A 14124-nucleotide genomic window follows, 5' to 3' on the forward strand; every position below is an offset into this window, starting at 1 on the left:
CTATTAATAGTACTCTGATTTTCCTCCAAGGAACCACTCCCTTTCGCATTCTTACCCCATGTGCTTCCTTAGGGCTCCATCTCCAGGCCTACACCACCCAGTGAACTCCATCCCCATCAGAAATGGACCCTTGACTCCAGTCAAGCCAATCCAAGTCAAACCAGAGCTAATTTCAGGACTTTGCTTAAGCAGCTAGGTAAATAACCTTCTCTTTTGATATCACTGGATTTGAATTTGGGAAGATATGAGTCTGAAGCTACTACAGCTTGTCACCATGTAAAACCTGAAAATGAATCTACCACACAGAAGAAAACAGAGTCAAGCCAAGAGGTATTAACGGCATTGACTGCACCCTGAATCTATCCATGCCTGAAGCCTACACTATCCCCACAGATTCTTCAGCTATGTAAACTCTGGGTTGGTTTCTCTGTCACTTGCAACCAAAAAAATTCTGATTGATATATCTGGTGTTCTCCCAGACTACTCTCCTTCATTTCATGGTGTAATTGTTAAAAGAGTAGAATATATTTACAGTTTCCAATTCTCATTTTCCATTCATTCTCTCATCTATCTATCTGTCCTCTCTAAAGTTACCAAGGATCTCCCTGCACCTAATTTAAACAGCCATTTCTCAATTCTTGATTCCTTAGCTACACAGAAGCCCCATTAACTAGTGAGCTTCTATATTCTGGAAACTTTTGACTTTATCTCTCATCCCTCTCTTCTGGCTTGTCTCCTGCTATAGTCAAATACATCCGTTTTGGATATCTATCTTTTTGGTTCAATCCATTTCCCATTCTACCTCTCTGCTTTATCAATGTCATTCCTACTTCTAGTTCCAGCTATAAACACTTTTTTACTTAGACAATTGCAATGCCCCCTCCTTACCTTCAACTTAGCACCATAGCTCTGTTCTCATCTCCAGATTTGGGTACAGCTCCCTGTATGGCATTCCCATTTTTTAACATGTGATGCCCTCCCCCTCCATTGCCTATAGAATCAAGGCTAAACCATTGTATTTAAGGCTGGCATTCAAGTTTCTCCATAATTTTGACCCAATCTACTGCTCCAAGCCTTTCTCTGTTTAACTCAGATCTTCATGTATTTTTCTCATACTAGTCCAAGCACCTGAAGGAGGTCATGTCTGATTTGAAAGTTCAGTGTCTAGAAGAATCCCAAGTGGACAGAAAATACCCATCGTGTGTGTGATGAATGAGTGGGTGAATGAATGAATGAATGAATGCTTCTGTTTTTTTCCCTGCATTCCACTGCCAGCTCAGCCTCCCCTCCTGATTCTGTCCTGGTACCAATCTGATTCAGGGCAAGTTTCTCTCCAGTTCAGTATAATTTTCTGGTTTTATTCCTTCTGCTACTGATATTGTTTGGTAGCTGCTGCCACTCAACAGTTTTTACTCCCTTCTATGATGACACAAGACTCTGAGTTCTCAACTGATTATGTGTCTAAGCTCTTGAACCAATCCAAGCTATGCTTTTGAGGAAAGGCATGGCCCTGCTTGGTCTCAATTCTGTATGGAGATGGAAGTGCCCTCAATAAGCTGGGGAGAATTATAACAATTATATCTTCACTGGCCTCTAATGGATATGTATCTCTTTTGAATTGATAGATCCTGCGTTCCAGGGACCACTAAAGATCTCAAATCTGAATTTTCTGCCAGGCAGCTATTAGAAAACAAATTGAACTGAATGGCTGGCACTGTCATTAAGATGATTTACACCTCCATATTCTAATTCCAGGGTCACCCAGCAAGCCTCTGCTTATAATGTGGATACTCATAGCTCAAGAAGTTTTATTGAGGATTCAACTTCTCATTGAATATTAGTAACTTAGCATCCTGGTTATGAATTTAAAAAAAAAACTTGAGACCATTTATGTCACATTATACAAATGAGTCTACTTCTAAATGTTTTGTACATTGTAATCATATCTTTGACAGTTTCATACCTGGATCAATTTAGACATAATTTGAAAACCTCCAGAAAAATTTATAATACTGACTCCATTTGACAAAGAATATCAATTTTCTATGCAAAAGATACAAAAAGGAGGAGGAGATCCTAAAGAGAGAGTATTACAAATCGTTTACCTCTTGTGACTCAGCCTGCAGGATTTGGTATCTAAGCAGCACTGTCAGGGTCAGTGAGGTCCCCACTTCTATATCGCCTCCAGAGCTGCAGTTAAGCCATGAGACCTCTGAAACTCTCCCCTGGTCCTACCTCACAGTGACCTGCAAGGAAAGTCACTAGAACCAGAGGAGGCAGGTTTGGATGGCCAGCCAAAAAGACATGTTCCTATAAATTTCCTTTTTTTTTTTTTTTTTTTTCATAGAACTGACTAGGAAGGTGTCCATGAACATCCACTGTTTTCCTGGTGGGTCAAGAAAAAATCAAGTGCACTTTTTTGAGGACCACCTCCATAAATGTGCTCCTCTCTTTTATCTGGGACAGCACAACTGAAAACTGACTTATTGAAGCAGTTAAGTACTGTGTGTCTTTTATTATTTTAAAAAATAAAACCTAGAGTCCAGTTCCTATTAAGTCTTCTTACAAGAAATGTCTTACATTTCTGGTAAAACATCTGGCAAAGAGCCACTTGTCCATTATACCCTTTTAAATGTACATTGTATAAAAAGCTTTGTGATAATTTCTCCCAGAACACAAGAGTTAGGAGAATACTCACCTCCCTTGAAAACATGGCTCTCTTCTCTGCATTGGATCAGAAAAATTAGGGAATCCCTTGGGCTTCTCTTTTTGCCATGGCCGCCAAGAATCTCAGGATTGCCTCCTCTGCTCAAACACAGTAATCTCCCTTACCAGCAGTTTCCTGGCACTCCCTATCAGCCACCCCCACCCACACTGCAACATCCTTGAATGGTTTCATTATTTTTTCTTGCCCTTGATTCTAGCTCATTTCAATTATTTTCAAAGTATATAAAACATCAATAAAATAGAACTTGAAAAAACTAAAACAAATGAAGCTATATACAATGACCTAGGACCGGGGCAGATTATGGGCCTTCCCTGCTTGCTGAAGTTTTCATGCAGAGATTGAATGAACATCTGGCAGGGATGCAATATAAGCAGTGGCTGAAGTTATGTCCTAGTTCTAGGGCAAAGAAGACCCTAGGCAAATTCCAGGTAATAAATAAGGGGAGCTTGTTCTTTCCTGCTGTACTCCTTAGTGTTTTCATCTAGGACATCACACCATGTTTCAGGAAGATTAATTGTGGTGAGTAAGATCATTCCTGTGGTTTCTTCCAGATGGGGGACCCAAAACTTTGTCTGGTTTTTGTAACCAGAATATTAAACTGTATTCTCTTGGAAGTTGTTCATAAATTGGATTTATAGACCCTCTTAAAATCTAATAAAGGCTATGAACCATCTCCATCTGGACAAAAGAACATAGGCACACAAACTAAAATGTGCAGATAATACTAGGATATTCAGTGACCCTCTGAAGCCTATCAATGGATCCCCAAAGTGAGTAACTTTGGTTGTAGACCCATTGTATTAATGCGTTCTCATGCTGCTAATAAAGACATACCTGAGGCTGGGTAATTTATACAGGAAAGAGGTTTAACTGATTCACAGCTCCACATGGCCAGGGAGGCCTCATAATCATGGTGGAAGGCAAAGGAGAAGCAAAGGGATGTCTTACATGACGGCAGGCAAGAGGGTGTGTGCAGGGGAACTCCCCTTTATAAAACCATCAGACTCTCATAAGACTTATTCACTATCAGGAGAATAGCACAGGAAAGACCCGCCCCCATGATTCAATTACCTCCTACCGGGTCCCTACCAGGTCCCTCCCATGACACATGGGAATTATGGGAGCTACAATTCAAGATGAGATTTGGATACACAACTCATGGTTGGTGTATGTCTATGGAGTAGGGAAAGAGAAACCAAGAATTAGCAAATTTGGGGCAACTGCTTAAATATAAGCCAACCATCAAAAGCTCAAAAGTTGACTCCATCTTTCATTCTTTGGTTATATAATAAAATAGTTTCCCAAAGCACTTAGGTTCACTCATAAGAGAGATGGGATGATGAGTACATAGATGCTACTAAACAAATTAGTCAAAAATGAATAATTCAGGAAAACCCATCTGCTAGACTGAGCTATCATATAAAGTGGGAGGAAGCTTGTGCCCTTATGTTTATGAACTGTAGGGCTCTTGCTGAGATTATAAAAGTCATTTCGGGCTGGGCACGGTGGCTCACGCTTGTAATCCCAGCACTTTGGGAGGCCGAGGTGGGCGGATCACGAGGTCAGGAGATTGAGACCATGGTGAAACCCCGTCTCTACTAAAAATACAAAAAATTAGCCGGGCGTGGTGGCGGGCGCCTGTAGTCCCAGCTACTTGGAGAGGCTGAGGCAGGAGGATGGCGTGAACCCGGGAGGCAGAGCTTGCAGTGAGCCAAGATCGCACCACTGCACTCCAGCCTGGGTGACAGAGCGAGACTCTGTCTCAAAAATAAATAAATAAATAAATAAAAATAAAAGTCATTTCAACAGCATGCTCCTTAAAGTAGGTACAGGAATTAAAAGAATCTCAAGGAGGTGATACCGTGGTATGCTAGAAAGAGGACAAGAATGGAAGCAAGGGTCACACACTCTGTGTCTTCAAGGACCAAGTAGGGACAATAAGGTGAAACAATACTTTTGAGGAAGATGTTGGTGCCTGGAGAATCACGTTCCCAAATCCTCTCTGTTCAACTTCATAAAACACAGGGCTTCACCCATCTCCCAAAAGAGCGTCTTCAGTAAGTTTTTGCCATCTATAGAGTCAGACAACTGCAGGTTGAGCCCCAGGTCTGCCTCTTATTAGTGGCAATGTACCATAACCACCTTGAGGCTTAGTTTCCTTCTCTGCAAAATGAGGACACCACCTATCTTTAAACAACTGTCAGGCAAATTTGTGATATTGTATCTAAAGTGCCTAGCACTGGACTTGGTAAATACTAGAAGATGTAGCTATCATTAGAGTCCCAGGATCTAGCTGTGCATGCCCATCTCTCTGAAAATGTATAAATAAATAGTAATTTAGAAATAAATTTATGAGAGAACTCTAAGGCTCTTTCAATAACTACAACATCCATTTAAGCTAAGTCATCTTAGCATTCAGGAGTTGCCTACCCAATAATATTTAACCTGTCAAGGACTGTGTTACACACAGAGATGTTCTGCATGAGAAAAAAAAGAAACCTCTCATGTGCAGGACTCTGAAGGGTGCAGATCCCTAAAAGGGGTTCCTATCAACTCCATAAACAGTTGATGCACTGGCAGAGATTGACTGGGGGTCAGGGGGCAAGAACTAAGTGAGATGGAACAAAAGTGGGCAAAGGGTAGTAACTATTTAGAAACATCTAGCAACCTTTAGCACCGTTGCTAAAGATGCTGCTCTCTGCTTTGACAATTGAAAGGCTCACGTGTGTCTCTTCTGCCAGGCAAGGATTAGGGAGCAGCAAGCAAGTCAGGATATGACAAATGTAGAATTTTTATTTAAATTTTTGATATTTTGTTCATCATGGATTTTTTGCATTGGGTTTTAATACTTTCATATAATACTTATTAACATAATATTTATCTTGATTACTGAGTTTTTGGCAGTTACCCCTTAAATTTTTTACCCCAGTCCCTACCCTGCTCTTCTCTGAATTTTAAGTTGTTGAACTATAGGAGTGATTTGTTTGGTGATTCACCAGAAGGACTTACAAGACCCAATCACAAGTTATATTCATAGCTAAGATTTAGTACAGCAAAGAATACAGAGTAAAAGCAGCAGAAAAAAAAAAGATGTGCATTGATGGAGTCCAGAAAGGTCCAGCAGAGACTTCTGAGGTCTTTCCTTGTCAGACACATAGGAATGCTCTCTCTCTAGCAATGAACTTGAGGTAGCTATATGGTATGGCCCCTACTTAGGAATACCACTTTGAACTCAGGGACTGAGGTCTTTGTGGAAGTAGGGGAGTAGTTGTCACATACACCTATCTTGTGCAACCATTGCTACACAACAAGGCATGGCAATAGAAACTCAGAATCCCAACAATAAAACCAGGGGCATATCATCAATATTGATGTGTATGCAAAGCAACTTGACATGCCAGCATGGCATGGTCCATCCCTCCAGGAATGTATAACAAAGTCCGTCAATCACTAACACAAAGAACACTTGGAGGGCCACATTTCTGGGGGGTGGTGAAGGGTCAAACATAGTTCTCTTGGAGACACACAAGAAGAAAGCAACCAGACCTGCTGCATTAACTCTTTCCTCCCAAGGAGTCATGTGGCTAATCACAATATCACCTTATTATAAGTAGTCATGATGCTACACTGTGCTCATTGAACAATGTGGCTGGGATCTATGTCAACAGACTTCCTCCCATTCCCTTAAAGCCTAGACATTGAGGTGGCCCACCTGTGGGAGAATCTGGGGCTGCAAAGAAGAAACTTACCTGTGCAAGTAAAAGAGGTATTGTTGCTCTGCACAACTATCAAGCCCCAAAAGTGAGGATATAGTATGATGCCCTTCCAGATCTATCTGGGCAGGTTTAGGGCCCACTTCCCATGTGTTGTGCAGAAAGACAGTGGGAAGAGAGCATACCCGTCCCTTGAGCAGAGCATCCCCACAAGGAGAGAGGATAGGCACAAGTTCTTTCCTTTGTGTCAGCTTAACAGATAAGCTCACCTCTAAACATGGGGAGAAGTGAAGAGATATAGGAAACAGGCATATTTCTCAATACTGGGCATTCGAGCAGATTTTCCACTGGAAACATGAGAACAAGTATATGAGCCATTGAAGGGAATGGCTCCCAAACCATGTTTATCCCTGAGAATAAAGTTTCACCCTACACTTCCAGTAACGGGAAAAATGACATCTCCTCTGGCCAGAGTCCAAAATCAGTTTTCCTGTTCAAGGTGTGGCTTGAGGTGAATTCCCACAGCATTAGATGCACACGCCTTTGCCCTTCCACAGAAAGCCACATTGTACTGAGTATCTAGCTCTTAGGCAGTTGCATGAAGCCTCAACAACTTCAGTTGATGGCACAGGATAAGAGTTGGTGAACGGTAACAGGGCCAAATCCGACCCTCCACTTGTTTTTGTAAATAAACTTTCACTGGAACACAGCCATGCCCATTTGTTTATGAATTGTCACTAGCTGCTTTAGCATTGCAACAGCAAATTCGAGTAGTTGCAACAGAGACCAAATGGCCTGCAAAGCCTAAAACTGATACTATCTGATCCTTTACCAAAAAAAGCTTGTCAACCCCTATACAGAAGAAAAGCACTCTTGCATTATTTATGCCACCAATGCTCAAAGAATCAGATCTGTAAGCAGAGTTTCTAAATCAGCTACAAGAAAATGCAAGTAAATTTGTATTTTGCTGATATCACACTATTAGAACAAGTCAAGAAGAAAGCCAGTATAGATAAGGAAAAAAATTAACATTGTTTTTATAGGCTCTTGTTCTTGAATTCGAGTGCATATAAATTCAAGCTGCTTGCCTGATTTTTATTCAGCTCCTCCAAAAACTTTAATCAAGTCCCTTGCAGTTGCAAAGCCTGCCTTGAGTCTTGTGAAAGTCAAAGGGGAAGTGTCCAAACACCTGCAACGTGAAGCAAATGGCTCTGGGGAACAGATGGGTGGGGTGGAGTCAGAGAAAGGGGCCCAGAAAGGACCAAACAGTAATTAACATTGCCTACCTCTCCACAGAAGGTAGAGGAATTTTAAAAATTCTTATTAGACATATTCTTTCCATCTTATTCATACCATTTAATGCTTTAGTAAACTCCACTTTTAAAAAAAGAGAATATAATATCATTATAAAATATAAAATTATATTGTACAGGCCAGGCGCAGTGGCTCACACCTGTAATCTCAGCACTTTGGGAGGCCGAGGCAGGCAGATCACTTGAGGCCAGGTGTTCGAGACCACCCTAGCTGATGGTAGCCTAGATGGTGTAACCCCATCTCTTCTAAAAATACAAAAAAAATTAGCTGAGTGTGGTGGCACATGTCTATAATCCCAGCTACCCAGGAGTCTGAGGCAGGAGAATCACTTGGACCCGGGAGGCGGAGGTTGCAGTGAGCCAAGATCACACCACCACACTCCAGCCTGAGTGACAGAGCAAGACTCTGTCTCAAAAAAAAGAAAAAAGAAATTATATTGTACATATGTTTCTACAGCCTGCGCCCCCGCAACCCCCTCCCCCGCTGCCAAAAAAAAAAAGTATCTTGTGGCTGGGCACAGTGGCTCACACCTGTAATTCCAGCACTTTGGGAAGCCAAGCCAGGTGGGTTCCTTGAGCCCAGGAGTTCAAGACCAGCCCGAACAACATAGTGAAACCCTATCTCTACAAAAAAAAAAAATACAAAAATTAGCCAGGCATGGTGGCAGGCTTCTGTAGTCCCAGCTACTTGGCAGGCTGAGGCAGGAGGATCAAAACCAAAATTGCATATCAACTGGCCAAGATATTTCGCTATAATTATCTTTTGAGTGTGTCATTAGTCAGACTCTACAGTCTAACTGGTACTCTCAGAAGTCCATTTGTGAGGAGGGGACCACTGTCTCCAGCCCCTTCGTATTTCGCAGCAGCAGTACTAGAATTTTTGCAGGTGATTGAATGTCTTTGGCATTAAAAAAAAATTGCCCCTGGGCTGGGTGCAGTGGCTCACACTTGTAATCCCAGCACTTTTGGAGGCTGAGGCAGGTGGATTACCTGAGGTCAGGAGTTCGAGACCAGCCTGGCCAACATGGCAAAACCCCGTCTGTACTAAAAATACAAAAATTAGCTGGGTGTGGTGGCAGGTGCTTGTAATCCCAGCTACTCAGGAGGCTGAGGCAGGAGAATCGCTTGAACCCAGCAGGCGGAGGTTGCAGTGAGCCAAGAGCACGCCATTGCACTCCAGCCTGGGCAACAAGAGCCAAAACAAAAAACAAAAAACAAAAAAAAACCTGCCTCTGGATGATGGACAAATGCAGGGGATAGGAGGGTTCGCTTCATTATTTTATTTTTGTGGATGTTTGAAAATATTCATAATAAAAGACTTAAAAACTGATCATTGAGCTTAGTTGGTTCTATTATGCATGGACAGCCACACCCCATTCTCTTGGTCTCAGCAAACCAGAGCTTATAATTTTCATTAGCAGTTATTACTAGAGTTGCAGCAGCGCATGAGAAGTGAAGGCATTGAGGAGAGAGAAGTAAACTCGCTCCCTTAATATTTCAGAGTGGAGCATGCCTTTGAGAGGCATAACCCGACATCAGAATAAAATGAGAAAACAACGTGAACCCTGAATATCTGAGACACGTCTCAGTTAATTTAGAAAGTTTAATTTGCCGGCCGGGCGTGGTGGCTCAAGCCTGTAATCCCAGCACTTTGGGAGGCTGAGGCAGGCGGATCACGAGGTCAGGAGATAGAGACCATCCTGGCTAACACGGTGAAACCCCGTCTCTACTAAAAATAAAAAAAACTAGCCGGGCGGGGTGGCGGGCGCCTGTAGTCCCAGCTACTCGGAAGGCTGAGGCAGGAGAATGGCGTGAACCCGGGAGGCGGAGCTTGCAGTGAGCCGAGATCGCGCCACTGCACTCCAGCCTGGGCGACAGAGCGAGACTCTGTCTCAAAAAGAAAAAAAGAAAGAGAGTTTAATTTGCCAAGTTTGAGGACGCCCACCTGTGACACAGCCTCAGGAGTCCCTGACGACATGTGCCCAGGTGGTCAGAGCACAGCTTGGTTTTATACATTTTAGGGATACATGAGACATCAATCAACATATGTAAGATGAACATTGATTCAGTCCAGAAAGGCAGGACAACTCAAAGTGGGGAGGGAGCTTCCAGCATAGGTAGATAAAAGACAAATGGTTGCATTCTTTTGGGTTTCTGGTTAGCCTCTCCAAAGGAGGCAATCAGATTTGGATTTATCTCAGTGAGCAGAGGGGTGAGTTTGAATAGAATGGGAGGCAGTTTGGCCCTAAGCAGTTCCCAGCTTGACTTTTCCCTTTAGCTTAGTGATTTTGGAGTCCCAAGATTTATTTTCCTTTCACATTTACCCCCTTTTCTATTTAAAAATCTTTTGGAGAAATCATTTTAGAAGAAAATGAGTCTCTGGTCTCAGGTTTCATCTGATCTCTCATGGCTAGGATGGTTTATTCCTAGACAGGTAGGTCCCAAGTTATTAGGAAAGCTTATTTTTAGCAGCTTGTGAAGCCTCACATCCTATGAAAAGAAAATAGGGGGAAGAAGGGAGAAGAACAACAACAAACAAAAGAACAACCCTGGAAAATCTGTATAGGCCACATTACTCCATTTTGGTTGTTTGTTTGTTATTTGTTTGTTTTGAGACGGAGTTTTGCTCTTATCACCCAGGCTGGAGTGCAGTGGCACGGTCTCGGCTCACTGCAACCTCCATCTCCCGGGTACAAGTGATTCTCCTGCCTCAGCCTCCCAAGTAGCTGGGATTACAAGCGTGTGCCACCACACCTGGCTAATTTTTGTATTTTTAGTAGAGACAGGGTTTTGCCACGTTGGCCAGGCTGGTCTTAAACTGCTAACGTCAGGTGATCTGCCCACCTCGGCCTCCCACAGTGCTGAGATTACAGGTGTGAGCCACTGTGTCCAAGCTAAGTCATATTACTCTGAAGTCCACACATGGACTTCAGAAAGTGGCTTATGTATGTAAATAGATTGCTGTTATTTTCTTTGGAAGTTTAAATTGTCTAGCTTCAGTTTGCAGGGCTTTAAAAAAGCACAGCTTAGTTTTCAGTGACTCCAAATTAGGAAAAATGGGAGGAAAAGAGAAGAAAATAAATTGAAACATTATTTTGAAGACTTGCAGGGGCAGGCATGGTGGCTCACACCTGCCCAGCACTTTGGGAGGCCAAGGTGAGCACATCACCTGAGGTCAGGAGTTCGAGACCAGCCTGGCCAATATGGTGAAACCCTGTCTCTATTAAAAATACAAAAATTAGCTGGGTAAGGTGGCAGGCACCTGTAATCCCAGCTACTTGGGAGGCTGAGGCAGGAGAATCGCTCGAAGCCAGGAGGCGGAGGTTGCAGTGAGCATGCCACTGAGCTCCAGCTTGGGCAACAGCGAGACTCTGTCTCAAAAACAACTAAAAAAAAAAGACTTGTAGCCAAGAGAAATTAGAATTCAGTCCAAACTGCAGAAAATAATATAAATGGAAAAACATTAGGCAAGACTAGAATCTAACAACAGATGTACTATAATTTTTGAAACATAATTTTCTCTCTCCAGGTTCCCATTTCTACTAAAGACAAATCATGATAGGACTGATTTGCTTTATTATACTTGGACTGAGTATTTGTATACAGTGTAGCAAGAATAATTTTTTTTCATAGGCTTTTAAATTGACTTTGATGGAACTTTGTTCCATAGAAAGAATCTCAGATAAGACTTTTTTAAAGCTGAGTGCAGCCATAGATGGATTTGTACCATCAAATGCCTATGGGAATTCCTCTCCTCTTGAGGTTCCATGATAAACTTCGGGCTCCTAGGCCTGTCAGAAAGTGACATTCTTTACTTACCACAGGTCAGGAATCCTGTACAGGAACTGTGTAGACACAAGGTATGACGCCAGTTTTCCCAAGGGACTTTCATTGTTTCCATAAGTCAAATTTGATTCCTTAAGGGAAAGTACACCATTCCAAAGCTTTGGTAAAATAACTGGTTTCTCCAATTGTGTCCTGTTACAAATGAAAACAGGTTCTTATTGCACTTATGCCATAACTGTATTGCCATAAGTTAAGAATACTCACAAATAATTTCCAAATTCTGGAGAAATCAGGTAGAGAGAAATAAATATGCTCCAAATTTTGTTCATAGGAGTATACTAAATTGTTAAAAGCTGTCAATAAAGCAAAAGTTTCCTTGACTCTGAAAAACAATACAAAGGATCAGCAACATTTTAAGAAAAAGTCAAAAATATTACTTCGGCTTTTTTTTTAGTTCAGTCCATGCAGATAACTCCTGTTCTGCTTGATATTCATAAACATTTCAGCTCTCCCTGGAGAACTGCTTGAACCTGGGAGGTGGAGGTTGTGGCGAGCCGAGATAGCACCATTGCACTCTAGCCTGAGCAACAAGAGTGAAACTTCATCTGAAAAAAAAAAAAAGTCAAATTAGTTTACTATATCCATATATATATATATATATATCCATATATGGATACAGTAATATAGTATATATATATACACTATATAGTCTATATGGATATATATATGGATATACTATATAGTATATATATAGTATATATATATGGATATAGTAATATAGTATATCCATATATATATATAGTATGGAGAGATATATATATACCTCTTTATTTTTGTCACTTTCTTTACATCACTCTTATTTCCTGGTTTCTTTTACATTGTTTTATACATAAACTTTAAATAAGCTTTGAATTAGACAAAAATTGTCCCCCTTTTTAAAAAGGACACACTTCTTTTCTTTAAAAAGGAATGTTTTCCTACAATATATTTTTATTGAAAAATACCGAAATAATGAAATATCTATTAATTTAATATAACTTTAGATTCTAAATTATGATGAGTTTGTCTACAAGTATTTTTCCCATTGTATTTACCTAATTATTTTAATCATTTACCTAGATTATTTATGTAAACTGTGATAGCCATCATTTAAAGTTATGGGACAACCACTGCAAAATTATTACTGAGACAGTGAAACGGATCTGACCTAACTGAATCTATCATGCTTCTAACCTCCAAGCTGTCTTTGTTCATTCCTGGGTATATGCCAAACTAACTTTGGGAGGAACTTAGTTTATAGTTTAGCTTTGAAACAAAGATGATAACAGTCCTTTCCTAAAACAAATTTTAATACCTGTAGACTAGACTGCTTGAAGCCAAAAGATTAGAAGTTACTAAATTCAAGATGTAACTATTTTCATTAAACCAATATGAATGTCTTATTTATTAAAAATTACACAAGCAAAGTTCATTCTGTTTTGGGCTGGGTTTATAGTTTTGTAACCCCTATGCCAAATTTTGACACCTTATAGTGTTTAGCAGGGATAAGTATGAAATTGCTTGATTAATAAATGCAAACAAAAATGTATGCTGGAAATTCTTAAGACTTTTCTAATATTACGTTTCCAATAATTTTAAAGCTAGCTTATTTATTAAAGATTTTACTTAAGTTACATAAACTTGAAAAAGCATTTGACTAGTCTTTTCTTTTTTCCTGATAAAGTATTTGATTCAAGTGCTTTTATTTTCTTAAGCCAATTAATTAGAGCTCTTTTATATATTTTCAGGAATAAAACATTGTGTAACATAACACATAAATACATAGATGTATTAGGCATGCCAATAGAAGTACATCTTGTAGATTCATAAAGACTCTATTTTTTCCTATCTTAGACTTTCAAATTCTTGATAACCTGTTTCACTACCCTAGACAATTGTCAGCTAAATCGCCTTAAATTTGCATATTAAAGGAAATAACTCAGGTGAAAATCAGCCAAATTTACATCATCGAGTATGGAGAGAAAATGTCTGGTGTGCTAGAGGGAAATTAAAATGGATTTAATTGACAATTAGACAAAAAATTATAGAAATTATAAAGGCCTTTCCAATATACACATGCACACACACACACACACAAAGATCCTATAACTTAGGAACTCCAAAGTTTGCAGATGGACCCCTAGGACTCGTTTTTCTTTAATGTGAATGTGCACAAAGACCATATTACTTCCATTTTACATAAACTCTGGCAAGCAGAGGTGCCATAAAACCTACGGAGTGCTTGAAAAGGGAGTCATTCTCCTTGTTTTCTTCTCATTCTTAGATTATTGGTTTCCCACTTTTTTTCTTAATAAAAGGAACTGAGCCGTGGCCTAGAGCTTTTGTGTGATGAATCAATGTGTGCTGCTTGTAAGTGGGACTCCACACCACCGAGTTGTTTCTACCCTCTTACATGCCTCAGTTTCTGTCTCCAGAGGTCTGTTATCTCTGAGAGGGCTCAAAACACTAGGTAATCAGCCCTTATATGTGTTTCCTGGATGAGCCTTTTTTTAAATTAAATTTTTTTTTTTTTTTTTTGAGACGG

At 40.4% G+C, this 14124-nt stretch overlaps 1 protein-coding gene and 2 long non-coding RNA genes across 15 annotated transcripts in view; 1 reads left to right on the forward strand and 2 right to left on the reverse strand.

The window, feature by feature from the left end:
• Nucleotides 1-14124, reverse strand: part of LOC129479042 (uncharacterized) — a 146376-nt gene that overhangs the window by 78418 nt on the left and 53834 nt on the right. Inside the window, exons 6-7 of the long non-coding RNA XR_010119999.1 lie at nucleotides 11978-12145; nucleotides 11574-11732 (exon numbers count right to left, since the gene is read on the reverse strand). This is a non-coding gene — a long non-coding RNA (uncharacterized lncRNA). The remainder of the gene's footprint in view (nucleotides 1-11573; nucleotides 11733-11977; nucleotides 12146-14124) is intronic.
• TXNDC8 (thioredoxin domain containing 8) overlaps nucleotides 1-14124 on the forward strand; it is a 52340-nt gene that overhangs the window by 13886 nt on the left and 24330 nt on the right. For 4 of the 13 annotated variants that reach the window (XM_063636150.1, XM_063636149.1, XM_063636153.1 and 1 more), the window contains exons 5-6: nucleotides 73-196; nucleotides 1626-1766. The exons of 6 other annotated variants lie outside the window; for them this stretch is intronic. In XM_063636150.1, the coding sequence (XP_063492220.1) occupies nucleotides 73-196; nucleotides 1626-1687 (186 nt within the window). In that variant the 3' untranslated portion in view covers nucleotides 1688-1766. Of the gene's footprint in view, nucleotides 1-72; nucleotides 479-1625; nucleotides 1767-14124 lie in introns of those variants that run through there. 3 more of the 13 variants (XM_055271537.2, XM_055271536.2, XR_010119998.1) reach the window with 2 other exon arrangements.
• Nucleotides 2318-6593, reverse strand: LOC134736178 (uncharacterized). Its single transcript, XR_010120001.1, has 2 exons — nucleotides 4536-6593; nucleotides 2318-4224 (listed from the first exon to the last, which is right to left on the reverse strand). It is a non-coding gene; the product is annotated as an uncharacterized lncRNA (long non-coding RNA).

Source organism: Symphalangus syndactylus, chromosome 3 (assembly GCF_028878055.3).
Source record: "Symphalangus syndactylus isolate Jambi chromosome 3, NHGRI_mSymSyn1-v2.1_pri, whole genome shotgun sequence".
Lineage (NCBI taxonomy): Eukaryota > Metazoa > Chordata > Mammalia > Primates > Hylobatidae > Symphalangus > Symphalangus syndactylus.